At 38.1% G+C, this 15612-nt stretch overlaps 1 protein-coding gene across 1 annotated transcript in view; it reads right to left on the bottom strand.

The window, feature by feature from the left end:
- Positions 1 to 1392: 1392 nt before the first annotated feature.
- Positions 1393 to 15612, bottom strand: part of MMP2 (matrix metallopeptidase 2) — a 29512-nt gene continuing 15292 nt past the window's right edge. The window contains exons 7-13 of the mRNA XM_040075410.2: positions 15058 to 15231; positions 13805 to 13960; positions 11893 to 12034; positions 7888 to 8024; positions 5891 to 6050; positions 2954 to 3063; positions 1393 to 2215 (exon numbers count right to left, since the gene is read on the bottom strand). Coding sequence (XP_039931344.1) covers positions 2112 to 2215; positions 2954 to 3063; positions 5891 to 6050; positions 7888 to 8024; positions 11893 to 12034; positions 13805 to 13960; positions 15058 to 15231 — 983 coding nt within the window. The 3' untranslated portion in view covers positions 1393 to 2111. The remainder of the gene's footprint in view (positions 2216 to 2953; positions 3064 to 5890; positions 6051 to 7887; positions 8025 to 11892; positions 12035 to 13804; positions 13961 to 15057; positions 15232 to 15612) is intronic.

The following is a 15612-nucleotide window of genomic DNA, read 5'->3' on the forward strand; positions in this document are numbered from 1 at the left end:
CTTGCTGGAAGGCCCATTGCAAATATGGGCTACTATATCTATGTTTGAAACCCCTTCCATATTAAATACAGGTGCTAGAGTAGGCACATTGGGGCAGTATTGTCATAAGAACATAAAAATCTTTAGGGGATGGTTACCGAGGATTCTTAAAACAGAGCTTAAGTTATTGCAGTGCTCAAAAGGAATGCCTGGCAGTCATTAAAGCCAGAGAATATTTTCAGCACTAGTGCAGGAAGATGTTTATGATCAGGACAGATCGTACACCTCTGAAATAGATCCTGTCATTACCAGGTGTTTGTTGAAACTGCAACACTAACATTTTGCGATTAGAACCACTTTGTTTTGTGCTTTATTTTGTTGGCTCAGGTGCAAGACTAATTATGAAAGTGATTAGTGATTTCTAATGTGAGTGAGTATTCTGAGGAGGAGATAAGGCATCTTTTCTTTTGGCATAAGTAAAAGTAGTGCTGGCTCATCCAGGTGAGGATCGTCTATAGTAATTGACAACTTCTTAAAGTGGAGTTATATCTGGATGGGTGCAATTAAAAGATTATTTGGCAAATGCAGGATTTTAGAAGAAGTATCTTTTCAGAATATCATAGTAAAAAAGCTCTGGTTAGAACAGGAAAGCACTGCATGTAAAAAACCACAAAGTTGTAGAGAACATGAGAAGAAACCAATGGATCATGGGCGCAGGTATTAGTTACTGGGCAGTTCTGCGAATCATGGACTTAAAGTGAGAGATGTTTTTAGAAGGACCTAGGTTGACCCCTTATGCAGTCCATAGAGGATTTTGATGTGTTTCATGTGCATGGAGCTGGATAAGATCCTTGGTCAGATGGTGTCTGATCTCATGGGCCGGATAAGGATTTACGTCTCTATTTCTCAAGCTGACATCCCTATAGGATACATACACTCTCTCTTCCTGCCTGGGCTGTGATAGAGTGGATGACAGACAGGAGTGTAAACTGTTAGGAAGAGTAGTGGGCTTTGCAAAGACATGGGAGCATATCTTCTCTTTAATTAAATTGCTGCAGTTGCACCTTGGAACCAACAGGGAAAATAATCTGCATTTTTAAATAACCCCCCTATACATTTATATACTGGGGTAATGCTTTTGCCTTTGACTGATAGTACACTGTAACATGCTACTGAATTTATAATTTCAAGTGATACAAGGGAGCCTGGCCATGAGTAGTGTTGACAGTGTAATTTGATTTTATTGGTATTGTTGGCACTCCATGTGTGGGACATTATTTTCTGGTTTATTTTTTTTGATTAGAAACATTCTATCAGATTGTGAAAAGAAAGTTTTCTGTTGCCAAATGCATAAGCAAAAAGCCTAATTGAACAACCCCCCCAATATCATAAAGAACAGAAAAATAAAGCATGTTAAACAATACTTGACTTTTATGTATAACGCATTGTCTTCAAAAATCTGAGTCGTTTCCATCCATATAAACAAGTTGTATAGTAGTAAAAAAGTGCATGAAGCAAATTGCTAAATTTAACTAAGGTATTAAAATAAAAGTACTTTAAAACAATACTTTAACACAGTTTTTTGCCATGATTCTATCATGCATCAACACAAAGCAGATCCTGAGGCAACCTGTGCCTTTGACAGTCTTTCTGTATTATTATGTAAATAAATGGAAGTAATGATCAAACTCATAAGAGGGTGAAAAACATCAAGACAAACCATCCATTTATAACAGAATTGTATTTAAAAAAAATAAAAATCAAAGTGCACTGCTGGTACATCTCATTTGAGCCTATCTGGTATGTGAATAGCAAAGGGGCATGATCCAGTCTTCAAAGGTTCCAAGGCTTTGTTTAAGCACCAAGGGAATAAAGAATGATGGCTGTTCTGTTCATAGCACTACTATGACTAGCATGACAACGGAAAAACTGTACCAGAATATATACGTAAACATCTTTTGTATACTGAGGAGGCAAACACTCTTAAATTATCTGATGTGTACAGTACTGGTACTTAGTGTTTTGGTGCCAGTACCAGACTGGTCCAGTAATTAGCATTCAGATCTATTTCTAATTACAGATAAGGCATATAACAAAAAAGTAAATATTTGGTTATTGATATCTCATATGGTTCAGCAACCCAACCAGTCAGAGCTTATCTTGCCAATTTTAACAATCTTCAAACTCTTGTCTTCCATTTGTAGATAGTACTGATCTTTGAAAAAGTAGGTATATCCTGTTAAAATAAATAAATAAACATGCTCAGATTATGGAAATCATAATTCTTGATCAAAGATTTTTGTCTTTGTGATTTCATGAAGCTTAATGAGCTGAATTACTTATTTCCCAAAATATTCATATGTATTTGTATTATAAAAAAAAGAAACCTTTTAAAAATACATTAAAATTCCCATCCTGTAGACGAGAGCTCTTGTTAAATGGAGCCTTAATAAGGTCACTACTTTTTGAGCCAGAATTTTCTGGGATGAAATGTTTGCTGGCAAAATAGATGTTGAAAATGTTACTGAGTCAAGACTCATGTGACACCAGTGTTGCTTTCAGACTTTAGTGCGTATCTGTGCAAAATTTAAGGCCCCTTAAAACCACAGGCCAGGATCTCAGCTGGAGTGCATAGGAAATGAAGGAAAATTGCAACATAAAACCCATTCATGCCTGTAATCAGGGAGATTACCACAGTTAAGTTCTGGTTGTGCTAGGGCAGGATGTGCTGAAATGGTGCTGGGACTGTGTGCTGGTGTGGAGAAACCTGGGGAGTATCAAGGAGCTGGGAAGTGTCCAAGCCACAAGGACTGGCTCGGTCATGCACCCCGGTGTTAGGACATCCCATGCATCAGGCATTGGGTGGCTCCATTTGGCTCCCACTCATGGACCACAAGAATTAAAGTCTCCAATAAGTTTTGCAGCAAACAAATAAGATACTTTGTGAGTGACTTAAATCAGAATTACAGCTTACCACTGTCCCCGAGGCCCAGGACAGCATCGAGGTTATCTGGAACACCATTCCAAGAGTCAGCAATGAATTTAGGGGATGCAAGCTCCATTTTCTTCTTTTCTTCATTGTACCTGAAGGAAATTATATATCTACATTACAAATCTGCATTTAATGTTAAATTATAATATAATTTTTCAGGGTGTCCTCAGCAAATGTGACTATATAAAAAAACAGAGATATAATAACTGAGATTGTAACATGGTTTCTATTTCATTATAATTATTGCTGATTCCTTTAAAACCCTGTGAAATTTTACATCTCTCCTTCAAAAATGTAATGCTGAATTGCAAATACACTTTCTAAGGAAAGTTCTTTCCAGAAGTGTAATTTGGATGGGAATCAGTGCTGAGCAGGAGGTGTGGAGGTGTCCTGAGCACAGTGACATTCTCTATATTTTGAACCTGGCTTCAAGTACAGCGTGGGAGGCCTCAATGACCCTTAAGGTGCTCAAGCACCTCTTCAGGAGCAGGAGACTTCAGAGAGGTTGTCTTTGACAGTACTGAGGGGAGAAAACCATTTATGTTCCCAATTTCTATTTATCCATGTCTGTAGGTATCTCAGGTTGCTTTTCCCTCATTGCTCAATGGAACTACTTGGATTATATCCAAAGTTACACCAGTACTAATGAGCAATAGGTTGGTTAAAATCGATTGAAATGATTTATTTAAATTCCTTACTTTTTTTTTTTTTCCTTTTTCTTTTTCTTTTTCTTTTTCTTTTTCTTTTTCTTTTTCTTTTTCTTTTTCTTTTTCTTTTTCTTTTTCTTTTTCTTTTTCTTTTTCTTTTTCTTTTTCTTTTTCTTTTTCTTTTTCTTTTTCTTTTTTTCTTTTTTTCCTCTGAGCTATTTAAAGAAAGTCTAATACCTTGCTGGGTAGCTTTAAAACTTTAGCTGTGGAATCCGAGCCAGCTCCTTTTCCCCTCCCTCACAAAACTTTGCTATGCTCAACAGTCTTGTTATAATAACACTAAAATAGCTTGTTGCTGGAATGAAGGAGAGAGAAGGCTTCCAAAAAATCCATTTAAAGTAAGTGTGATAATGACACAGGAAGGACTATGGTATGTAACTATTTTGATTCCTTTGACAGAGTCCGTGTATAAAATGTAACAGCCACATACTTAAGGGTTATAGCATCTATTCAGCACAGATGCATTTTTTTTTCTGAAATATTTTTCAACTGCTTGCTTTCTTCTTTACACAGAAAGAAATCACTTAATCCTATTTTGTTTCCTTAACAATAAATTATTCATGCTGCAATGACTGCACTTGATAAGGTACTTCGATAGAAGTACTGTCTGTGATTGGAGTGATGAATTACTTGGAGGCTCTGCAGTACAGTTAATCAAAACAATAGTTGGTACAGAGGACACCAGCAGCTTTTTAACTCATAATCTGTAGGTTTTAGTAGGAGTCTAAAGTGTTGCAAATGGCTGTATTAGAACTACTTGTAAGTGCTTAAATGGTCTCTACAATATGACTTTAAAGAATGAATAACATTCTTTAAGATTTTAGTTTTTATTTTTTTTTTCTTTAGGTAATGGAGAAGATTACTGTCAAAGTAATTGAAAATTACAATCAAGTGGCAATAGTATGGAAAGAGTATTTTATTTACTTACAGGAATCCACAGCCATTAGGATAAAATAAAGTAATTCGGTTTAATCATAACATGAAATTATTGCTCCCATAAAATGGACTCAATTATACTGAGACCTCCTTTGATATGTTATATAGAACATCTCTCAGAAGGATCCCTTAAAGGCTGGAGAATCTTTTAGATTTCTGGTGATTATTTCTGATGTTTAACTTTCCTCTAAACTGTCAGTTAATGAATGAATCCACTTTCAGCCTGTTGTGTAATGTCTGCATTCCTGAAGTCCTGTTCCTGGAACAGGCCTCTGACAGTGACTTCAGGAATCAGGGCCCCTGTTTTGCTCTGATGCCATTTTGATAGAACAGAAGTAACTCACTAGGTTCCTCCTCTGCTTTTTAAGATGGTCTTTTGTGCCAGATCTCCCTGGCAATTATGGTAATGAAATTCTATTAAATGTAATTATACAATTCTATTAAATGTAATTATACAATTAGTGCTTCAGGTGTAACGTGGGATATTTATTTCTGCCACAGTAATAGCTTTGAGACATTCTAAGGACACTTCCTAATCTAAGACAATGAGATAAGAGCATGGTAGCAGGTCACCTGAGTTTCACTGGAAACATGAAAAGGATTGAGAGACCATCAAAAGGAATTGAAGCTAAGATTTTTCTCAAAGTACTTACAGATACACTTGTGATTTGTTCAGATTTCCTCAGTGCCAACTATATTAGTAGAGCAAAGGTGTTAGTGATGGTAGATCAGTTGCTGAAAGTATTTACAGTCATCCCCATCATGTTTTGGTAGTCACACTACTGTTTTCTCTAAATCCAGTGCCTCTAAACCTGATGGCTTAGTGAAAGAATTTCCTAGGCAATCTGGTCAGTCATTGGATCCAAGTGATTGGAGCTCAGTGTGTTTTTAAGGAATTCCTTGGACAGTTTTCTCTCAGTATTTGTGAGCTGACAGTAAGGACAATTTGCTCCTCTTAAGAGCCAGGAACTGATGTGGGGCAGTTGCTGGCACATGGGAGCATAGGGTTGAGTTGATAGTGGGGAGCAGTCTGACAGACACTCCCAGATACCCTCTTCCATCGCTGTTTTTGAGGCTGTTTTATTCTCAAATATATGCCAGTGTCCTGTTGCTGTACTGAAGCACTTTTCCTGCTGTCAGCACTGTCCTGGCAAGCCCTTGTTTTGTATTCCCAGAGGATGTTCCCTATGTTTGCTCCCTGCCTCCTGAAACTAGTGCATTCAGCCCTAGACACAGCTTGGCTAACAGCATCCTACCATCACTCAATGCATCTTACTTCCAGTATCTGTCTCCAGCAAAAATGTATGTCCTCTTGTTTCTGCCCCAGTTAAAAGCTGCATCGACACGCTGCACGTCAGGGGGCAGTCCCAGGCTGCTGAGTTTCTTTGGATAGCCCCTGTCCAAGTTGCTGGCGGAATAAACCCAGTACTCGCTTCCTAAGTAGGGGAGAAAAGAAAGCAAACAAAAACTGTTTATTAATCACTAACAAAAGGGTATTTCTTATTTTCTGCTTTGCCATGTGACTTTTTATTGTGCTAGCTGTACCACTAGTCTTTCTAGTATTTTACCATCTGTAATTACAATCCAAGTGTGATTACCACTGTTTTTGCTACTGAGGTGCTCCTTGCCTCAGAAAAAGACGTCCCCTCTTCTCTCTTGCTTCCTCCCTTCTTAGCTGATGCACCTTTGAGGCAGACACTGCCTTGGTATATCGGGGTTATATGCTAAAACAGGTAGTTTATACAGGAAATTTTTTGTATGACGAAAATTGTCTGAAACCAGGCAGTGGTACCTGATGTTCAAATGCAGCAGCTCATGTTCCCCCTTTATTTGTTTTGTTAACCAATTTTATTGAATGATTCATAGGAAGTCTTTGCTTAGAGTTCCTGTTGTCCTTTGTCACACAACATTATCTAATGTCTCTCCAGATATGTTCTCATGGACTATGTAGTAGTGTTCCATGTTCTTTACATGGAATTATAATTTGCTTAGTAAATAGCCTCACTGGATTCTCTGAAAGCCACAGATTTATTGAGGAAAGGGCATTTCTTTGATTCTGTGCTAGTGGGAAAGAGAGTAAGTAAAGTATTAAGGTGAGAAAAGTGTAAAGTATAGCATTTGAGATTCTTGGAGGTTATTGATTCACCATTCAGGAGCAAAGGGTGGGACTAACTAGCAAATATTTTAAGACAGTTGTGTTATTTTCAAACCAGTCTTTGTTTTTTGATAGTTCTTATTTATTTATTTATTTATTTATTTATTTATTTATTTATTTATCTATTTATTTATTTAAATGCCCGTTACATTTTCCTGGAATTTATAAAGAAAAGGAGAGGTTTAGATGTGATAGGATTGTATATAATGTATGCAATATTTAAAGTTTTTTTCTTTGCCTTACTTATTTTAGTTTGGTTTTTTTCCCCCCCCATCCATGTAAAGCAAATGGCCTCTGAGCCATGTGGAATAGATTATCATAACTTTTTCTCTCCTGTACAGAAAATGCACAGCAGCTTTTGCCATATGGTTTTTACATGACTGGAGATGTTTAGTCATGTTTTTAGTAGATACTGGAGCCTAGGTTTTGCTGGCTCAGTTCTTCATGTTGAAAACTGTCTCACACTCTGCTCATTTGGCCACTACAGCTGGACCATATGTGACGGACAGAGCAGAGCTTCCTGTCCTCCTCCTCTCCCATGGAGGCAGCTTGCACAGCCGCCTGTATCCTCTGCCTGATGAGCCACCAAGGAAGATGCTTGCTTGAAAGCCAAAGTGGAAGACAGTCTTTGGCAACAGACAAGGAGACAAGGAGAGGCATGTGGAGAAAAAATAAAATGTAGTCTTCTCAAGCAACATGTGCTGAGATAATAGCTTAAAATGGAGGGAAACAAGAAAAACAGAGCAGTGACTGAGGAAAGAGAGCTCCCACAGTTCTTGTTGCTTTGCATTTTAAATAATGATTCTTGTCTGGTTTTGCTTATTGTTGAATGTCTCTTTCTAGGTGCTTGTAGTTCTCCTTTTGTTATACTGGAGGTTGAATGCTGTTTTGTCTTTCAGATCGAATCTTTATCCTAAAATCCTCAGTGTGGGAATAGGGAGATCTGTCACCCCACCTGTTGGCTCTGCTGGCTCTTAGACAGGCTGTTCCTGTCCCAGGTACAACTCAAAGGAAAGTGAGCTTGAATGCAATATTATGCAAATGGCTACTTACATTTTGAAACCTAAAGCCCATACCTGTAAAAAAAAAAAAAAAAATAGAGCCTTTAAACCCAATACCTGCGAAAAATACAGCTTTCTCGTCCTGAGGGGCCTCATACACAGCATCAATTTTCTCTGGCAGATCAGGCCAGAATGTAGCAACAAGAAGAGGACCTGTGGGTTTTCCTCGGGGGTTTATAGTCCTCCACATGAATCTGAGCAGAACAGAAAATTGTACAAGATTTACAATGAACTAATTCAGCAGCACATCTGTTTCTCATCACGTCTGGCGCAGGCCACGTGAGCATGCACATACACACATGCGCACACACGCGTCAGCAGCAGCACACACTTGTAACTCTTCTCTTCACTGACTGAACAGCAAACTCATTTATTTGGAGGCATGTTGCTGGAGGAGCTGCACCATAAGCTGCATGCTGCACTGCAGGTGAAATTGCTGTGCTGATTGCTTCCTGTTGCTTTTTTGCATCAGGGCAAAATTTATCCTATGCTTTGAGTACACAAATAAAATGCTTTGAATATACAAATAAACTCATTTACACACCATTTAAACTGTTAGAGCCCTCCTGCTGCTGTGTATGGAGCAGATGGATGAGCATTTGACAAAAGCAGAGTTTTGTATTCCATGAACTTCTCTTGCAATTACTATTGTGGTGACTAAAAGTTCAAATTTAATCGCAGTATATCATACTGCTTGGAAGTGAGTTTGGCTGTAAAAGAAACCGCTAGCAGTAAAAGCGTTCATTAGAGAAATGCAAAGGGTAATTTATAGGCTATTTTATGTATAAGTAGGATGATAATTTGATTTGAGCTTTAAAAAGCTCTAATTATCTTTAAATGGCAGAGCTTTGTGCTGAGGGCTTTTGGTATTAAAAATGGCACTGCTATTTCATCCTCCATAGAATGAAGAACTTTTTTCCCCCACAGAACAAAAGTTTTGACATGGTCATAAAATGAAAAATCAGCAGGCTGGTGGAATTGCTACAAAGCTATAGTTGTTAAATTCTGAGGTAAAACTGTTTTTACCATTAATATGTTTCTGAAGCTCAAGGTGCTAATGGCATTTTATTTTTTGCAGACTATAAACTGTCATTACCCATTCCTGTCTAGAATAATTATACCTTTGAGAAGCCCAGGATCTTAAACTGTCTTTTTTTTTTTTTTTTTTTTTTTTTTTTCCTCCCTAATATTTGGAGGAGCAATCCTAAATTAATTTAACAAATTGCTGTATTTTTATCACTAATGAAGACGGTAATATGTTAACCTATCCTTGTTTTGTATACATAGATGTATTTTTAACATGTACAAAAATATCTCTGAGCATGGCTCATAATTTTATTTACAAAAAAGAGGCATAGAATAAGACATGGCTAATTACTCCTCCTGAAAGTGTTAAAACATGACATGCTGTAATAGGTAATACAGTTTGTTACATGCTTCTTTTTTTAGACAGGAAATCAGATCTAATATGATATAGAATGGAAATTCATATGGCAAATATTTATAACACCACATTCATATAAGCAGTTCCTTTAAAAATCCAAGTTACAGAATTCTCAGTCAAGTTTGGACCTGATTTATGGCTGAATCAGCTCCAGTAATTGCTATCTGCATGAATTTCAAACTTTCCAGGGCCAATGGAGACATAACACCAGGTTTTTAATAAGCCACACATTTCAAGGGACTTGTTAAATTGGTGAGGCTTTCTTTTGGAAAGGGAAACTTTGTCAAAGCTGAATTTTATTTTGTTTTTGAATTGGGTAGAAGGTGTTTCTATTTCTACACATCTTACTGAGGAAATGGTAAAATTAATTATTTGGCTTTCTCATTTCAGTTTGAACACCATAAAATATTTTAACTCATCCATATTAAATCTTAATATTACATTTATAGATTGATTTAATAATTTAGTTACATTAGGTATTTTACATCATATTTTAACATAATTTATATTTGCAATTATGATGATTATTTTCATATGCTGCTATTGAAGGGGGGTCTTTTTTAGTGTCCTGATAAATTTCAAAGTGTGAACTTCTGTTCACTCTCAGAATAAAACCATCTGTAGAAATGCTGTGCTTGGGCATCCTGTGCCCAACAGAAAAATCCAGCTGTTCTCTATGGTGCTCTCTGACAGCACCTTCAGTAATTCCCCTTTCCTGGTAATTTACTTTCCTTGATTCGAGGTGGGGAGGGAAAATACTTTTTTTTTGGAAAGAATTAATCATATCTGACCTCCTTTTTGCTATTTACTCTCTTTGCCATGTGACAGTTGGATTCTATGGTAATTTTCATGAATCATAAAAGTCACACGACACATGATAGACAGTTGTTTCTTGAATTCCAGAAGTGAGTCACAATGCTGTTTGCCTGATACTTGGAAAGCTGCAAGACTGACAGGCAAAGCCATTCCAGAGCAAAACAATTCAACAGTTGTCTGCTTTTGCTGCGTGCTGGATAAAGGCTGAGCCAGTCTGAACAGATTGGTTTGGTATTTGCATAGTTCTTAGACCAACTGTATCTAAATGCAAAATACTTCTATTTTGTTGGGATTATATAGAATATGGGATCACTCTGCTGGTTTAGGAATAGATCTTATGTTGTTCCTTTGCATGGCTACCGGTTTGCAGGTGGAGGTCTGGCTGAAAACCAAGGCCCACGAGTGAGCAGAAGAGGAGCAGTAGCTGGGAATGGTATGGAACTTGGTAGGGGTTTTATTGCTGTGGTGCTGCTATTGCTGAAGGTGCTGCGCTCAGGTGAATGCTTCAGCTCTCTGATGACTAAATTAGCAAAAGTGGGCCCTGTTTTTGGCAAACTTGGTATGGGGTGGTGGGGCCAGCCCTGTGAGGCTTTGTGTGAGGTTGATCTGTCGGTACTATGGGGCCATTTGGTGCCCAAGGAAAGAATGTTCCTTACCACTAGGGATCACTGGAATCTTAACCAGCTGCTGACAGGGCCAAGAGAAAGAATACAAAAGGTATCAGAGTGATCCCCACAGACCAGATCGAAGCTTCTTACAAGCATAAGGTTTAAATTCTGTTTCTGCATTGCTAAAACACAAAGCCAAAGCATTTAAGTCCAACTTCAAACCTAAAGCACCATTATTCTGGGTAACATATAATCGGATCTAGAAGGAAATACATGGAATCATTGTATTTACCCTTAAAAATCAACTAACTGACCATGCTTTTAGTTAGTAAAAGCTGGTGAGTAGAGTTAAACCATGCAGCACAGTAATAAATGCTTCATATATTTAGCTGAAAATTTGAATCTGGAGTAGATGGCTGGACTCAGGTATATCACCAGGAGATATAAATAATTTTTAAATTGCTATTTTGTGAGGGGAACTTTTTAGTTAGTTCCTGTTTCCTAGTAAATTTCAACTGACAACTGGCAAGGAGCAATGAACATGTAGGTTGCAATACTTCCCTTAGCTTGAGATGCTTGTATATGTTTCTATATGATAGGAGAGAGTGTTTGATTTAGGCACACTCATTGAATGTGTGTGGACCCAGATCTTCAGTGGTGTTGGGAGAAGGTTCAGGGTAGCTGAGGATAAATGATTTCAAATTTGGCATTGATTTATGACTGGGAAGAAAGGAGCTTTAGTGTCTCACAATGGTGCTGCCAAGTCCCATCCTCCTTAGGAGCAGTTCTGCATTGCTGAGCAGCTGGGTGATGCAGGCCCTGGCAAAGGCAGTGAGCTGCAGCTGAGCAGCCACCTCATTTTATGAGGAATGTCTCTGCTTTTGCATCAAAAACACCTTTGGTGCCTTCTGTCTTGGAGGCTTTGCACATATGTAGCCTATCCCAATCACCAGTATCCTTGATGTGTTATTACAGCAGTCATGAGTCACATAACGCTGTTATTTAATGACTTTGGACTCAACCTGAATGAAACAATTTCCATTTCCCTTAGGAGTTGATTAGGACACTTTCCCAGCTCTGAACACACAACAAAGGGTGGATGTTGTGCCTGGTAATAAATGTCAAGTATTGGTGAATAGGTCTTACAGATTCCTTCACTTGAGGCTCTCTTGGTAAGCAATTTATCTCACTTACCTATCTTTGAAGAAAAACGTTTCTCCTCTAATTTGTGCGACTCCATCAAATACAATGTCGTGCTTGCAGAGCTCTGGAGTGACAGGTCCGAGGGTTGGGCCTGGTCCTGGCCCTGGCCCTGGTCCGACATCAGGTGACACCTCTGTGATGGTGAGCAGAGATATCTGTTAGACTGAAATGAAGGCCTGCACGGGTTACATGGACAACAAGAGCTGCCATGGCTTTTAAAAGGGTTATCATTTGGAGTGGTTCTTGAAGGAGGAAAAAACTGATAATAAAATCTCTTCAGAAGAAGGGTGGCTGAGCACAGCTGAGGAAGCCTTGACTTCCACTCCTGCCTTAATCTTCTGCGTGGCCTCATTTGGGACATGGGGCCTGTGTGTGAGCTGCCTGTTTAACCTGAGAGATAATTAGAAGTGACTGTACTGGGTTCAGAAGTGAACATTACAATATTTATTTTGTTGGCTTCTGAAAAGAAGATAAAGCTTTTAAAATCCTTGTACTCAGAATTATGTGCAGCTCTGCTGAGAAAGGCATCAAAGTGGATTTCTCTTTTTTAAAGAAGTGCCAATATTTGGCAAGTTACAAAGATGCATTTTGAGCCATTTGTATGATCTTTCTGCCCTCACCAAGAATCAAAATGAGCTTTTCAGAACATGCATTTTGCCATCTGGTTTATTTTATTTGATATTATTATTTGGCTTCTGCTTGTCTTGAGGCATTTGCCTCTTTTTCTCAGACCTTGGGTTAATTTACTGTATAAGAAAAAATTCGAGTGTAGCTGATTTGTGATATAAAGTGAGAAAATGAGATTTTTTTTTTTTTTTTTTTTTGAATACTGGTTTTATATAGAAAGCAGTTTATAAAGGGTTATATCAGTTGAAAGGAGGAACAAAGATGGTTTTGTCTTGGATCTTGAAGCATGCTTTAAGACAATTGGGTTAAGTTCTGAACTCTTATCAAAGATACACAGTGTGGGCTCAGAAACTCACTTAATCTTGAGCACATCTCAATTCCCATTCTTAATTAAAGCAGCTAAGAACAGGGAATAATGAAGATTCAACCAGATTTTTGTCTCATGTGATAATATTTTTGGCATATTCTTATTAAATTTTCTGAGGTGTGGCATACTGTAGAATATAGTCACTGTTAAAAAGATCTCTCAGTAGAAAAGTGAAAAGCGCAGTAAGAGAAATGGAATATGGGAATGATTGCTTAATTGAGTGTAGTATACTGGTGCTTCTGCAAGGTAGAAAATGTATACATGAAAGGAATCTTAATCATGGTACTACTTATGCATTTTACAAAGACTATATGTGGAGAAAATAACAAATGTTAAAGATGTAGCTACATAAAAATACTTAAATCCACTTTTTCTTTGGAACATTGCCTAATACATTTACGTTGAAGTTTCAGCTCCCACACACTTTCTGCAAATGTTATTGTAATGGTAGAACTCGAATTGTGGGAAGGCAATGTGAACTGTTTCCAAGCTGGGACACAAGAAGAAATGTCCTTCCCCTCTTGCAGAGGGTCACAATCTGGGAAGCTCAGTGTGTTGCAGAAAGTAACATCCAAACCCACCCACATCAGGTATTTCAAGCTAGAGACAAACATGGCATTTCATTGTTCCAGTAAAGGCACTAGAAATTTTTGTCTAAAATTTTGTTTATGGGATGTTTTGATGCTCCTTTTCATTCAGTAAATGTAGTGACATGTCATCCTTAAGTTGTGATGTTTGATTGAAGTAGGAGGCCTGCTAATATGAGAAAAGCAGGGGGAAAGGAGCAGAGGATATTTCTGGCATTGGGATGATGGTGCTGTTTGTGATTTATTGCAAGTTCTGAGTCCCAGATTTTAACACGTGCTGCCTCACTTTCTGATGAGTTCAGCTGATGGGGGAGGACTTTACCATATAGCTCCTGGATCCCTTTAATGTCGTCCTGAGAAAGTCGAAAGTTCTTGGTGTAGGTGTAGATAGGGGCCATGAGAGCTCCCGGGTCCTCAGAGTGCTCTAATCCCATAGCATGGCCAAATTCATGGGCAGCAACCAGGAAGAGACTGTACCCTGGATAACACAGTAAGACAGTGTTAGCTGCTTGCATTGAAATAGAATTGTACCCCACATGTTATTCACAATCAATAATAATGATTAATATTTACAGCCTCCCGTGGTGAACATCACATCGATTGCCAATAATGGTGTTTCACTGGGGTGATTCTAAAACCTTCCTTTGTAGGTGATCTTTGCTGCTGTCTCCCATGCAAGTGACTCTGAGCACAGTCTTAACACTTGTATGAGAAAAGGAAGTGTAGAAATTGACATTGGAAATCCCTTTTAGAATTGAACTTTGAATCTAGATATCAAGTCTTCCTTTTCACCCTGAAATGGCTTGCAAGTGATAAACAGATCTGTAAATATGTGTCTCTGGGAACAGACTCTGAATCAGTACTGGTGTACCTAATATTATTATGTTAGAAATAACCTTTTATCGTAGGATTACATTTTATCAATTATGCCCAAAGAGTCTCTGAAATTTGGCAGTTTTCTTTTTTCCTAGAATAACTCCCCAAATCTAGCATTTATTTGTAAATATGTAAAAAGCCTTTTGCCCATATTAAAATATGGCAAATATTAACCAAATGTATTTTAAATAGCTATATTCACCACATAAGGTTTATACCGTCTCACTTGCTTTTTAAACCTGTTTTTCATCCTTCGCAATATCAATCACAAATGTATTAATTTTTTACATTTAGTGTTTTTTCCTAATTTGCAACAGCAAATTTATTGCACATTATTTTCCTAATTTATTGCACATTAGTGAGATACTACAGTACTAAGAGCCACAGCTTTTAGCCTTGGAAGGAAAAACTGATGGGGAGGAAAAAATCTATTGATTTATTAATTTATTTCATGGTTTTGTATTTTGGAAGGATCCTGCACCACTACAGATTTAGAAAATCTGAATATTTCAGATGAGCTCTGGGTGTGACTCTCTAGCTGCAGTCTCATGTTTCAGTATAGGGATTTTGCTCAGATTTCAGGCTGGGGAGAAGTGCTGTAACCAACAGGAGTGATGAGTGTGAAATCATTGCAGATGTGCTGCCACGGGTGTGGGCACTGCTCAGTTGCCTGTGTATTGCCCTGACAAGAGGTGTTACCTTGATCTGGACAAAAGCCCCACTTGCGGTCGTCGTCGTAGCTGCTGGTGGAGGCACACCAGAGCTTGCCATCGTTGCGCCCGGCGCTCGTGCACGACTCATATTTGTTGCCAAGGAAGATGAAGGGGAAAACACAAGGAGCTCCCTCGGAATTTCCACCAACTGTTGACATGGCTGTGGGAAATGACAGGAAAACACAGTGAGAAGGGGATACCTTTTGGGTCTTCTTAACTACACTAAAAGCAGAAAGGAAGCAGAAATACTGCAATCCTTCTAGTAATATTAAGAGTAAGATTAAAAATAATATTTGAAAATTGTCTGACAGAATTAAAAAGGAAAAAGTCTACACGTTGCCATTGCAATGGACTTGCCAATAGTTTTTGTGGGGGTGAGAAGGAGCCCTGGACTTATGTTCAGGGCTCTGAGAAAGCAGCAGTTCAACAGTGTTTTGTGGAAGGTAATTGCCCAGCAAGTATCTCATTAATGCTCATTCCTGGTGTTATTTTAGAGTGTTTAAAGTGTTTAGGTGGAAGGTAGGGTTATTGTCAGAAAGGT

This window comes from Hirundo rustica, chromosome 11, assembly GCF_015227805.2.
Source record: "Hirundo rustica isolate bHirRus1 chromosome 11, bHirRus1.pri.v3, whole genome shotgun sequence".
Taxonomy (NCBI): Eukaryota; Metazoa; Chordata; class Aves; order Passeriformes; family Hirundinidae; genus Hirundo; species Hirundo rustica.